The sequence below is a fragment of the Canis lupus genome, chromosome 5 (genome assembly GCF_003254725.2).
Source record: "Canis lupus dingo isolate Sandy chromosome 5, ASM325472v2, whole genome shotgun sequence".
Classification (NCBI taxonomy): Eukaryota; Metazoa; Chordata; class Mammalia; order Carnivora; family Canidae; genus Canis; species Canis lupus.
Window position 1 is genome coordinate 62,290,537 of NC_064247.1, and position 14,606 is coordinate 62,305,142.

Consider the following 14,606-nt stretch of genomic DNA (forward strand, 5'->3'; position numbering starts at 1 on the left):
CCCTGTCTTCTCGCTGTGCCCTCATGACGGTGAGAGTTCAGTGAGAGCTCTGGTCTCTTTTTCTCCTTGTAAGGACACTCTTCTTATCATGAGGTGCCATCCTCGTGACTTCACCTGAACCTAATTACTTTCCAAAGGCCTTACCTCCAAATACTGAAACACTGCGGGGTTAGAGCTTCAATGTATGAACTTTGGGAGAACACAATTCAGTCCATAGCACTTTCCTATATAATTTTTTTAAATGACTGTCATCAACCAGAAATTAACCTTTTGTATAAAATATGAACAGGGAGCAGGGAAGATTTAAAGGCTAGCTTACTTTTAAAAGGGCTTACTTAAGGCAGCTTACTGAGATTCATACATTAGAAAATAAAATTTACAACAGATGAGAGAAGTGAGATAACAAGAGAGCTAAGATTTATTCAGCATTCCCCTGTACAACATACTGCTCTAAGAGCTTTCACTTTACCCTTACAGTAGCCACACAAAGTAGGAATGATTTATGGAAGAAGACTCCGCACACAGGGGTGAAAGAGGTGCGTGTTCTCAGGTCACACAGCAAGTCTCAGAGGTATAGGTGAAGGAGCCTGTGTTCTAACTACATCTCCTACATTGCTTCTCTTTTCCTTGAGACAAAGGAAAATCGCAGGGGGTTGTGCAGAGATGAAAATGATGAAACCATGTATAAGGTGTTCAGGTTCATTTTATACCTTCCTTAGATGTGTCCAAAATTTTAAAGCAAATAGCTTAAAGGAAACAATCAGTCACAAGATTCTAAATCCGTAAGTTAAAAACAAACCACATTGCTCAGGGGGGTCAGTGCCCTCTTATACTAAAAGCTGAGAAAAGTTTCTCCTCTTAATCCTCATAAAGACAGTTTGCTATGGTGAACAAGAGCCTTGTGAACCCCCAGATCAATCAACCACACTCAGGACAGGAATGCAATTCAGGAGTTCCATACTGTCTATTGTGGATATGTAGCCCAAACATTCACAAACTGTGCTCTGGGGCAAAAAAATCATTTAACAAGTTTAAAAAAAAAAAAAGATGAGGTGCTTGGATGGTTCAGTCATTTAAGCAGCCGGTTCTTGATTTCCACTCAGGTCATGATCTCAGGGTCCTGAAATAGAGCCTGGCACATTCAGTAGGGAGTCCAGGGTAATTGAGGATTCTCCCTTTTCCTCTTTTTTTTTTTTATCTCTCTCTCATATAAATAATTAAATCTTAAAAAAAAAAAAAAGGTGAACATTCCACTACTGAATATTCCCCCTTATCTAATCAACATGAGAATTATGCTCTGTGGAACAAGCACAGCCTATGAAAGAAGAGACTAGGGGGATCCCTGGATGGCTCAGCGGTTTAGCACTTGTCTTCAGCCCAGAGCATGATCCAGTCCACTGTCAAGCTCACGGCATGGAGCCTGTTTCTCCCTCTGCCTGTCTCTCTGCCTCTCTCTCTCTGTGTCTCTCATGAATAAATAAAATCTTTAAAAAAAGAAAAAAAAAGAAAAAGAAAAGGGAAGGGAAGGGGGAAGGGGGAAGGGGGAAGGGGGAAGGGGGAAGGGGGAAGGGGGAAGGGGGAAGGGGGAAGAGAAGGGAAGGGAAGGGAAGGGAAGGGAAGGGAAGGGAAGGGAAGGGAAGGGAAGGGAAGGGAAGGGAGGGGGAGGGGGAGGGGGAGGGGGAAGGGGAGGGGAAGGGGGAAGGGAAGGGAGGGGAAGGGGAAGGGGGAAGGGAAGGGGGAAGGGAGAAGGGAGAAGGGGGAAGGGGGAAGGGGGAAGGGAGAAGGGAAGAGGGAAGGGAGAAGGGAGAAGGGAGAAGGGAAGGGAGAAGGGAAGGGAGAAGGGAAGGAAAGGAGAAACTACCTAGTAGATGATCAAAGACTTGGGAAGAAGATAAAAGCAGAGGGTGGGAGGAAAACAAAACAAAGGGGGGGTAGGTGGGGTGGGATGGGATGACTGGGTGACGGGCACTGAGGGGGGTACTTGATGGGATGAGCGCTGGGTGTTATGCTATATTTTGGCAAATCAAACTCCAATAAAAAAATACAAAAAATAAACCAAAGAATATATACACAAGTAAAAATTCTTCAGCCCAACTTTCCTAATTATTAAAATATCCACACACAAAAGACAAAATAATGAAATATCTAAAACTAGAAAATAATTGTTCAAGAAGTTCAAGTTTTAATTAATGTACGTGTCTTTACTAGCCCTCACATATTTAAAATTCCTAAATTTAAACTATTCTCCTGTTTTATATTTAATTTATGCATTACTAAGCAAATAAATAATAGTACATATGGCCCCTCCAAAAAATTAAGATTTAGTAATTTATGTGCTTCAAAAAAACTTTTATTAAATCTCCGTAAAAGAAAAAAACCTTTGTATTGGGGAGTAGATCTGAGTTTTGAAGGGGTTTTATTGCTGTGTTTGTTGGTAATACCAAAAAATACAGAAAGTTCTCTATATGATGTTATATCAGTATAAGGTATCAATGCAATATATTTAACACTTTTTTAAAAAATTTTAAAAGATAAAAGGATAGTAAAACAACAAAAACATTTTTTAAAGATAATCAAGAGCCATTCTCCATCGTGCTCCTAAAAGACCACATTAAAAAAAGCTGGTTATTTATCTGCTTCTGTATGTAAGTACTCTGGTTGTTTGTAAAACACATAAGCTGGCCCAAATAAGAAATCCTGAAGGCAAGGCAAAAGGAAGTAAGTAATTTCAACTGGCATTCTCTAAAGGCATACAAGTGAAGTCACTACTGCTGTTGAGGTTCAAAACCAGCAGAGACTTGAATATACCACTGTTTCCAACCAGCTATTTTTAAATTATTAGTAGATAATCTGGTGAGCTTGCAGTAAATACAGCTGTGAACACAGCAGTACACACCATCTGGAGGCTTTTGACTTAAGCAATCTTTCAAATGCACAGTATATTCAATCTATTTTGTTCCTTTGAAGTTCAACAGTCACATATAAACTGACCCTTTTTTAAAACCACAACTACAAAAGCTCATTCACTTTATGGAAAATAAGACAGGAGAAAGAGACCTAATTGTTCATCTTTAGAACCAAGTAATTATTTCAAATCTTTGCTGGCATACATACTTTAATTTTATAAATGATTTCCGATGCTTAACCTATGGTATTCTTAAAAACTCTTTACAGGTAACTTCTAACTAATCCTCTGAAATTAAAATGTCTTCTACTTTCTAAAGTGATTCACAGCCTTTACCCCCATTTTATCCCCAAACCTGAATACAATGGTCATATTAATCATTATAAAATTCTACCTACAGAATGCCATTAGCATTAACCTCTTAAAGTACTGACCAGTTACTGCTATTAACCTGCAGCTCCTTCCAGCCACCTTCTGGCACTTCATTATCTCACTGCCAAACTCAACATTTTCTCAGCAAACCACAAACTAGCTTCTACTCAGCGCTGGCCTTCCTTCACCCTCCTGGGCTGTTCTGCTTGCACCCAACTCTCAGGGGTTCTACTCACTCCTGAGGAAAAGAGTAAGTATTTTTTCAGTAGTGCTCTCAGTTCACATTCTCCGGACCTCCATATTGGAGTCCGGACCTCCAATATGTGCTGGTCCTGCAACCTCCTGCTTTGCACTTTCGGCCCTCTGTCCCTCCTTCATACTGCTGTACCTTTCAGACCTCCTTCTCGCAAACTGTTCTTCCATTTCCTCCTCTTCCCAGCATATTGGCATTTTTGTTCTAATAACTACACGTACATGCACTGCCTCAGCACTAGCTCCCTCTACATGAGAATCCAAGAGTATCGTCTGGTTAGTTAGTATAAACACATCTCAAAACCATGTGGGCCACAGCTGTGGGGGAAAAGACCAGAGGAGGCCCTTTTAACAAAGGTCACCTCTTGTAGGATGAGAGTTGGTCAAATTAAGAATAGGAGGTCAGAGTTTGGCTTGGACTACTGGCCTCAGTAGCTGTGAGGCCTTGACCGCTCTAAACTTCAGCTTCCTGTGTACAACAGAGGGGTATTTAAACCTACTAGGATTAAATAATGCATGCAAAGACAGAACAATACTAAGGAAATGGAGTTATGCATAATCCCATCATCTAAAGATTAGCACTATTAACATTTGGACTATTTCTGTCTAACCTTTCTCCTTAGATTCTCTGAGTACATGTGGGTGTGCATATAGTTTGGAATTACAATGCATAAGCAGTTCGGCTTCTATGGTTTTGTTCTACTGGGTTTTACATTAGGGCTTTTTATATCATGATGATTCTTAATGGCTACATTATATTTCCTTTTATTGATGGGCATGAGTCAACATTCCCCTTCTTCTGTTTGACACTTAAACTGACAAATTACAATCCTTAACTTCTTTGCTTTTCCATTTTCCTTTTTTTTCTTTCCAAAAAAACATCTGTTCTGCCTTCTCTATTTCACCTGTGAGCTAATACATCACCTAGTTGTGTGAGACACATTTTATCAGGGAAGAAAAGAAAGAATGGTGGCTTTAGAAAGTGATGTTAAATTTCCCATATTAAGCTTCTAAAAACCACTGGCATGCCCAAAAGTCCCATCTTTGCACAGATCATCAGGCCCCCTTTAATTTGTATTGTCTTCTTCCATTGGAATGTAAGTGCTCTAAGGACAGGGCTTCATCTTTTTTTTTTCTTTAGCAATTAAAACAGTACCTAGAGCAGAATTAGTGCTCACTATATTAAATATTAGTTGTTATTATGTGCCAGACACATTCTAAGAATTTTGCATACCCGCTGAGGTAGACTGATCATTTTCCTCCTGGTCACAAAGACGCTAAATAACGTATTAAAGGTCTCACAAGAAATACTCCGTAAAGCTAGGAACAGAACTCAGGCAAGCCCAGCTATCAACCAATAAGCTGTACTTAATATATACCAGCAGAGCTCCATATACAGCATTAAACACTAAGTACGATTATGCTTTTTCTAATTAAATGTCAACATTATTATTTTGTTTTATTCATTACAAATATATATCAACTATGTCAAGGACTAAACAGATTTGGCACATCAACTCCATGACCCTAATCACCGTTAATATTTGGATTCTAAAAATACGGTCTCGGGGGAAAAAAAAAAAAACTTATGGTCTTTTAAAATAACCTGTTTAGACCTAGGATACTTACTTCTATTTTTCCTTAGATTCAGCAGTTGCTGTTGTCAATCTAAATGTTTTGATTTAATTAGAGAAAACATTTTCTAGATAGACTACAATTGAAATTAACATATTTTCTAGAAAATGCTGCACTTTCTTTCCTCATTCCAGGTTATTTTGAGAAGGACTCACTTCTCCCAAGAGTTAAAAAAAAAAAAAAAAACAACTTAAACCTACGTCAACCTCCCTACTCCACCTACCCCACCTACCCCACCGCAGCAATCCTAATAGCATATCTCCTTGTTCTTCTATCAGTAACTGGAGCTTTGAAAAAGGCTCTATGTATAAACAGATTTCAGTCCGTTTTGTGGCTTTTACTCCTTTATAAGAAATGTAGAGGACAATTGTAGAAGCCTGTGGTAGTGAGTGTCCAAAGACAGAGGCAGACAGTAAGGAGACCAGACTACCAAGAAAAATGTGTCATTCACATCACAATCTATTTTATGACCCAAAAAAACCTGGCTTTTGTCACAGTCCTATATTCAAACACTCAAAGCCACTCGATCTGAATACTTACTAGTAAGTTGGAGCCAAAAGACTTTTTTAACATTTAAAGGTGCCCACACATGTCCCTGAACAGACATTTCTAAAACCTTCCATCAATCACCCAGTCCTTGGCCAAACTGTTGTTAGTCAATGGCTGGCTCAGTCCCTTTGGTTACAATGTAACAAGAGATAAAGAGACTGGGAGAAACAGTTTAGCCATGTTCTCTCATGGAGCTTAACATTTACTTCTGTTTTACAAACTAAGCCTAGAATAGCAAATAAAAAGCAGGCTTGTTTGTTTTGTTTTGTTTTTTAAATACTGGCTTCCTAGGTCATTATAAAATGGATGGTTCCACTGGCTACCCAGACTACACAATAGCAAGCAAAACCCTCTGACCTTGGAAAAGCATAGTCAATGTAATACCTACCAATAAATTACATGGTTTACCAATTTCCTCAAAACCAAAAATAAATCTCTAACAACTATTTCATGAGTAAACAAAAGCTTGTCTTGTTCTATCATTTGCTTAAAGGCAAGCATAGTGGCTATGGGAGAGGGATTAAGAAGCACAGCCAGACAAGTCCATAAAACCTCAGTGTAAGATAAAACCACCCTGCAAGGGCAGCCAATGCAGTCTGACCTAACAGCTGTACACAGTTGCACTAATTAAAATGAAAAGCTAGTCTGCATAACACACAGGCAATTCACTGAACCCTACTGAAAGGGTGACAGGGTTCACCATCCCACTCTTTGCCTCCCCCACAGGCAATGTAAACAATAAATTGGCACATAGCTGATGATACCTGAATTTGGAATATATATACATTCAAGCATTTCAGAAATAATCACAACCATGCGGACTGAAACATATCCTATAGGAACACTGGCTATAAAAAACCATACACACACAAAGGAAGTGGTACAGCTACATTACGTCAGCTCTCGCCTCAATTCATAAATGCAAAACCACAAAAACAAGACAAAAATTTAAATGGCCTTTTTCTAAAACCCTTCTTACAGTGAATGAATGTAGGGTAAGTCTTTAAATAAGTCACTGAACAAGTACATTGATGCATTACTCTCAACAGCCAGGGGAAGGAAAAGTGTAACGTTAGTCAATTCTATCACGCAACCAGATCAAATAACATTTCAAGCGCCGCCGCCTGCCAAGCACCAGGGCCTGCCAGAGTACAATGAGCACTCAAGTGCTCTGGACTGAAAACCACCTTTCACTGGTCTCAGAGATCTTTATAAAATGGTTTAAACACTACTAAATTACAGAGTTGGAAAAAACAAATACAAGCTTCTAACTGCTGCTCCCACAGTATTGTGAAGTTGCTGTTAAGCCTCTAAAATGTCTGCCTTGTGTTATTTTACTAAGCAATGTAAATATTCAGAAGGGCAAGTGTCTCTTAGAGCTCAAATCTAACACATGCATAAAAATGTAGAGTTGGTTGTGCATCTGGAAATAATTGCCCACAGATCAACGGGCTTACAGGGGATATTGTTCCCATCTGTAAGGTTTCAAATCATGTCTACTTTACATGTGGAGTTCCTAGCCAAAAAGAAGGAGGAGAATGAGGAGGAGAAGAGAAGGAGGAAGAAAAGAAGGGAAAAAAGCTCAATACATTAATTTTGGCACAGAATTTTAAGGACTTTATCAACTCTTGTTCTCAACTTTCACTCAGTGTCTCAATCTTAAACCACACAGACACAATTTTCAAAGGGAAAAATTAATCCTTGTTGACCCCTAGGTTTTTTTACATGACACTTTTTAAATTTCCATATGGCTAAGAGGCAGCCTCCAGCCAAACAATGCCCCAAGGAGAGCAGCAGAACATGTGCCCAAGGAAAGCCTAAAAGCGGAGAGTAAAACAAAGTAACCCATTAAACAAGTCTCAGCAAACAGGAAAGTGGTCAAGCAGGTCTCCCCAGAGCCTCAAGGAGAGCCGAGTAAACAAGGGGAAGGAGAGGGGAAGCTGGCACCTCAAACCAAAACAATTTTAACAATTTAAAGTTAAAGCCATCTTTTTCAAAACTATCTCTGCATTTTAGCTAGTCTGGCAAAACAACAGCTTTTTGGTCCCAGAAACAAATTATATTTGTCACTTATGTAGCCATAATCAAGTCCATCAAATTCATTGTATCTTTAAAATTAAATTTACTCCACAGAAAGCAATGAAGTTTTTAATCAGTGACTAGATTACTTTGCTCTTTAGTAACATATTCCTTTCAGAAAAGACAAAAACAAACATACACATACACACAAATACACACACACACACACACACACAAATCTTTTAAAAATAGTGTTTTCTCTGCCCTGAAGGGTATTTTTTAATTGGTTTATTTAGTTGGGATTTCTAGAGTTTGAGTGATTAAAAAAACCCACTAAACCCAACAAAAATGCAATGGGACACTACCAAAAACTGATTCCTGATTCCTGGAAAGCCATTACCATTCTTAATACCAAAGTGGTTCATATTTGCAGGGTCAGCTACAACACTCTCAGTACACCCACCTCCGAGAGTCCCTGTGCCCACACTTGTCCAACTTCCTGACCCGCGACCCGCATCCCCCTTGCAGCATAAGGCTCTGGCCACTTGCCTGCGGCAGGGTCGCGGCAGGAGCTGAGCCCGCAGGCCTCGTCCTCCTCCAGCGCAGGGCCCCCAAACTCAGGCCCGCAGGCAGGGGCGGGGCGGGCAGGGGCTCGGGGCGTGAAATGCACTTGCTAAACAAAAGGAGGCCCTGGCGGCCACAGGGCAGCGCAGCTCGGGCTCATGTCCCCCAGCTCGGTGGCTTCGGGAGGTGGCGGCGTGGGGCCCCGCCCGTGGCTGGGGGATGCAGCCGCTGCTCCGGCTCGCGCTCCTTCAGCCCGGGCAGCCGGGCCAACACTGCCACATGCCTGTGACCCAGACGCCGGGAGAGAAAGAGCAGCCACCCCACGACAGCGGTGGCGGCGGCGGCGGCGGCGACCGGAAAAACCCGGGCTGGAGCTCGGACTGCTCTGCGCGCACCCTTGCCTGCCTCCACCACGGCGGGCGGGGGCGCGCGTACACACATACACACATACACACATACACACACGCCACTGCAATTTTATCTCCTTCCGAGCTAGGCTAGCCTCTTCTCTCCCCATGTCTCCCTCCCCTCCCGACAGCCGGAACTAGGAGGCTGCGTGATTGATGGCAGCTCTTAATAGCGTGGTCAGCTAGAAAATGCATCTGCAAGCAAGATATTAAAGAGGCAGCGCATCCCTCTGATCAGCAGTTCACACAACCTAGAGCTGCCTCTGCTTCCGCGAGGAATATTAATGCCAACCACCTCTGACGTCTAACAAAATGCAGATGAAATAACCAATAATCATAGGCATGCAGAACATTTGTTTCAAAGATGCAAATAGAAAGAAGCATTGTTTGAGGTCAACATTTCTGACCCCAATTTTCCTTACAGTTTTTAGGAATTCTCTGTAAATCATTTGTTTAAAAGTCTTATTATCTCTCTGATCCTTTTTCCACAGAAAAATAAAGGTCCCTCTGCTAGACAAGGTTTATCTTAAATTAGGCTTGATTGAAATCCATCTAATAAGGAAGCAAAATAAATGTCTATTTTTTGCCATGTGGCCTTAAATAAACATATATACTACCCCAAACCCCTCATTAACTCTACTTTTTATGTGCATCTAAATAGATTACCCACTGTTAATCTCAAGTTAGTTTCTTCCCCTAAAATTTAGTAACATTAAACTGCATTTATACTAGGTATGCCCGTAACCCTCAAGATCATTTTGTTCCGATTAAGACAATCCATAGCAAATTTTTAAAAACACATTCCCTACAGCATATGAATTCAAAGTATTAAACTCACTCAATGTCAACCCAAATCTGAAGTTACAAGCTCAAAATTTAAATGATCTCTTTTGCTATTTTCAATAATACACCTTTTGCCTTCCAGGCAAGTTTCATGGAACTCTGAAATAGCTTTATAAATGTTATTGGACCTTCCAAAGTCCAATAAAGTTGCTGAATTATTAGATACCCCCTTACCAATAGTCAGAGATTTAGATAAAATGATAAGCCCAAAGACTCTCAAAGGGGGTCAGAGTGGAGAGCATAGAGTACAGGGGTCCTCCTGCCTTGCTGGCACAGATAACCAAAGTGATATGTCCATTTGCTATTTAAACATCATTCTGCTAATTTCTCTCAAAGAAAAATCAAGTTATTCTACAGGAGATAGAAATATCTATCTAAAACCACTAACACAACACATGTAGTGAGAGCAAGACCTGATGAAGCATAATGCCTTTGCCATCCTGAAAGGTAGCTGTGATCAATACAAATCAGAGGTGGTCTATACTGCAAGTGTAGCTCTGCTCTAAGCTCCACTAAACACCATTCCTCACTGAGATCATCCTGAGAGGATCTGCGGCTTCGAAATCTGCTACGTAACCAAGTGGCACTGAGATCACTCCATATACGTCAGAGATGAAATCCACCCTAAAGCCTAGCTACAAAAGTCACTCTTGTACATGGACACACTTCAAATTTTCTAACCATCTATATCTAGATACATGGCAGAGTATGACAAGGGTTCTGGTTATTTTGGGTGGGTTTTTTGGTTTTTTTTGTTTTGTTTTTGTAGACCCTTTTAAAAATGCTGGTTTACACTGAGTTGTAAAGGGCTGTTAAGAATAACTAAACTGCTCTATTCTGAATTCATGCTGTATCTAGTCTGTCAGGGATTCTAAATGCTTTGACAGCACTTTATGATACTTAATACTCTTGTCTTGCATCCTCTCCTAGACCTCCACCTTCCAGTTATACCAGTCTTTCAAATTTCCCAAGGTATCAGGATTTCTACCACAGGCCAGCAGCACACTGCTTCTTCCCATTAGAGCAGGACATTCTCCCTGTTAGTCCACACACACACACACACACACACACACAGTTTAAAACCTATACTACTCCTTCATCTCAAGTCAAATATCACTTTGTCAGAGTAACTTCCCTTGAGGCCCCACTCTAGGCTAAGTTCCTTTGTCATAAGTTCCCAGAGATCTGTGTTTTTTCCCTTAAGAGCACTTACCTCAGTTTGTAATTCATTGATGTGATTATCTGGTTAATGTCCATAGACCCCTCTAGACAGTGAGTTCCGTTAGAGAAAGTTCTATATATTTGCTCATTATCAAATACCAGGTGTCATACATACAGATTTGTGGAATAAATAAGTGAACAGAGGAACAACCTTGTTTTACTCATTTTGCATATTCTCTGCACAGTTCTTGGCACAAAAGAGCATCTGTCAAATAAGCAGCATCTATAGCTATTAATAGTATTTATTTTATTAACCTTTAAAAGTCTAGTAAAAGAAGATTTTTATCCCTGCTTTATAAAGATATAAATAATTGTGCCCAGAGTAATTCATTAAAAACACGGAGACCCTAACCAGTTCCTATTTGCAAGGTTCACTTTTCTTTTTTTTTTTTAAAGAGTTAACGAAGTACAAAAGCCATCATTAATTTTTTTTTTAATTTTATTTATGATAGTCACAGAGAAAGAGAGAGAGAGAGAGGCAGAGACATAGGCAGAGGGAGAAGCAGGCTCCATGCACCGGGAGCCCGACGTGGGATTCGATCCCGGGTCTCCAGGATTGCGCCCTGGGGCGAAGGTAGGCGCCAAACCGCTGCACCACCCAGGGATCCCAGCCATCATTAATTTATTCAAACCAAATTCTTCCTACTTACCTGGCATTTAAGAGAGGCAAACAGCAGTGGATAAAGTGGACAGACTACTAAATCTTGTACACAGGTAACAATATAAACATAATATAAAAATCTAAAAGCACATGGTACTTTAGTCTGTCTTCAACACTTCTCTCGGAATGCAAAAGTACCACCAAATTCTGCAAGGGAAGAGGATAATCCTCAGCTCTCTTTCACACTGAACTTTTCTTCCATTTTTTTCTCTAAGAGACCTCTATTTCCCTGACATAAAAGCCTTCATGGAGTTCTTTTGACCTGAGGACACACCAGTCAGTGGTGACAGACCATTCCAAAACCACACTCCCCAATTCCTCAAACAAGAATTCATTTTAAATCCTATTAAACCTCTTTCTAACTAGGGCCCAGTAGAACGGCTCCTGCAAAGAAGGGTGGCGAGAAGAAGGGCTGTTCTGCCCTCAACGAGGTAGTGACCAGAGAATACACAATCAACATTCACAAACGTATCCATGGAGTGGGTTTCAAGAAGTGTGCCCCTCAGGCACTCAAAGAGATCTGGAAATTTTCCATGAAGGAGATGGGAACTCCAGATGTGCACATTGACACCAAGCTCAACAAAGCTGTCTGGGCCAAAGGAATAAGGAATGTTCCATACCGCATCCGTGTGCGGTTGTCCAGAAAATGTAACGAGGATGAAGATTCACCAAACAAGCTCTATACGCTGGTTACCTACGTACCTGTCACCACTTTCAAAAATCTACAAACTGTTAATGTGGATGAGAACTAATCGCTGATTGTCAAATAAACGTATGAAACTGCAATAAAATAAAAACTAAAAAATAAATCCTATTAATCTCAGCTTGTAAGTTAGGAGATCTATAGATGAGAAATGCTAGTTTTTGCAATAATAATTTCGCAACAAGTTTTGCACTTGAGCATATGAAAAAGTAAAAGAATGTGTGAGATGAATTAAAAATATTAGATATACCGGACCCTGACCTCCAAATTAATCCTGTTATTTTTAGCATTCCACATGGCTGTTCTTGTTTCCCACAGGATCTTACCCTGGCCTGTCTCTGTTTCCTTTTGTCATGAGTTCCATTCCACTGAAATTCCAGCTCCAGGTTTTAGAAACCCCTACATTTATCAAAACAACCCTGTCAAGTTGAGTACCATTAACAGATAATGAGAGGAGACAACAGATGTGGTTAGAAGCAAAGCACTCCATATTCTACAGGCCTCAGCATGCAGCCTAGTGAGCTGACATCTGACTTTACCCTAACAGTTATAATTAAATACAAAGTCTAGCTAAACTAACATTAAAGCTATGACCAGAAACAGTACACAAGGGAAATGTAAAGTATAACCTTAGCACTAGCTGAACAAGGCCCAAGCTATTCCTGACCCTTAACCTCCAACAACTGCACTGCATTTACTCTCTATGCCACTCTGTTTCTGTCACAGGAAGACTCTTGGCCACATCTTCTAAAGATGGTGGCCTTGGACTACTCCCCCCAAGACCACCAAAGGAGCTCAGAGACGGTATTTTTTTACATGAAAGTTTAAAGGTAACATGCATCTAACAATAACTTAGTGAGGTCTGCCAAGAGTCTATCAAGTTGAGACAATCAACACACGCTTTCCTATTGCATTATCTAGTAAAATCATCCAGATCCAGTAATTAAGCTCACCTTTTCCCCCAGTTATCAAAATGTCAAAAACAAACAAAGTCAATCAAGCAAACAGTGATGGACTAAAGGGTTGTGTTAGTAGTTGTTAGCTGTGTTTGCAGAGTGTAGACAGATAGGTTTGTATTACTGAGCAGAATATAGTTCTAATTTTAAGCAAACTGTCTCCTCTTTCTGTTTTCTAACTCACAAAACGGCACCACGTATCAAAACCTCTGGAGTTTTCAAAATTTTCTTTAAAAAAAGAAAAATAACTAGAAATAACATCAGATTCTAAAACATTCTAAAACACCAGATTCTAAAAACCAAGGAGACTAACCTGTAACTATAATTACACCATAGTGTTAAACCATAAAGAGCACACTCTCCAAAATTATATAGGGACAACATTAAGGTCGGATGTTAATACAACTTTGTTTTGTTTTACACTTCCTTATAGAGCCTCAAACAAGTATTTCAATGACCGACTGCTAAAAAAACATTTAAAGGGTTATTACTTCATGAAACAGAAAAATTATCGACATTATTAAAACATTTCTTGGGGGGCAGAGGGGACACAGCTTGCAGCACCAAGTCCCATTTTTATAAGAACAGAGAGCAGAAGTACTAACTCCAGTGGAGACTCACAGCAAACTCTTCCAACATAGTAAGTCCATCGAAGCATGTAGCCCTCTAATGGATGCAGGATGTGAAACAGATCCTAAAGCAACTTTTAAGAGAGACAGAGAGACCTCTAAGATAGCATGTGTTTAAAAAACTTAAAGACATTATCATCTCTATTTTTAAAACACACTAATGATCCCGGATTGTACAGATGAAATAAATCATAATGTTCCAATAAAACAATACCTGAAAGGACAAAAATACAGTTAAAAAAGAGAGATTTCTCATTTGAAAAAGTATTACAAAAATTTTTTAAAAAGAGTTCTGTGGAAGAAATTAGCTCAAGGACTTATGACCTTGACAGGGAGTTTAGAATGGGGCCCTTTCCATACTGTCTGAGCTGACAACATATGATAAAACCATATCCAAGCAAGTTTACTGGAAGTAATCATAAGAAAACGAAAAACTCCAACTAGAATCATTACACCCTTGAATTAAAAATACCAGATTTTTGTGCAACTAAAATAATGATTACAAATCCAAACACTGCTTTGCCCTTCTTTAAAACAAAACAAAACAAAAAACTGACACATGTTCTCTCTGGTAATGTGTCTCCAAATAAACTCCTTTAAAATAAAAATTACAAACATCTATTTTCAGAAAAATATGAATTTAAAGGTTTCAAAACATTAAATGAGTACCATTTCCCAGGTTCCTTATCACAGGTAGTGTTAACAACCCAGTACTTTTCTGCTTAAAAACCAATCACTTCTCTCTAGAAAATGTCAGAAGACTATTTAGTTCAAAATATCCATTCAAACATGCAACACATTGGCTAAGACAAAATCAAAAGTCACAGTCTCAAGAATGTTTGACCTAAACAACACAGGGTGTTTTCTCTTTTTTTCTTTTCTTCTCTTTT

At 39.7% G+C, this 14,606-nt stretch overlaps 2 protein-coding genes across 9 annotated transcripts in view; one reads left to right on the top strand and one right to left on the bottom strand.

Annotated features, from left to right (window-relative positions):
* Positions 1 to 14,606, bottom strand: part of RERE (arginine-glutamic acid dipeptide repeats) — a 408,927-nt gene that overhangs the window by 286,563 nt on the left and 107,758 nt on the right. Inside the window, exon 1 of one of the 8 annotated variants that reach the window (XM_025427258.3) lies at positions 8,196 to 8,585. The exons of 6 other annotated variants lie outside the window; for them this stretch is intronic. The gene's annotated coding sequence lies outside the window, so the exon portion shown is untranslated. Of the gene's footprint in view, positions 1 to 5,158; positions 5,304 to 8,195; positions 8,586 to 14,606 lie in introns of those variants that run through there. One more of the 8 variants, XM_025427259.3, reaches the window with a different exon arrangement.
* LOC112647557 (60S ribosomal protein L31-like) lies at positions 8,516 to 12,192 on the top strand. The gene is made up of 2 exons (XM_035716121.2): positions 8,516 to 8,727; positions 11,790 to 12,192. The coding sequence occupies exons 1-2, from the start codon at positions 8,516 to 8,518 to the stop codon at positions 12,178 to 12,180; spliced, it is 603 nt and encodes a 200-aa protein (XP_035572014.2). The 3' UTR covers positions 12,181 to 12,192.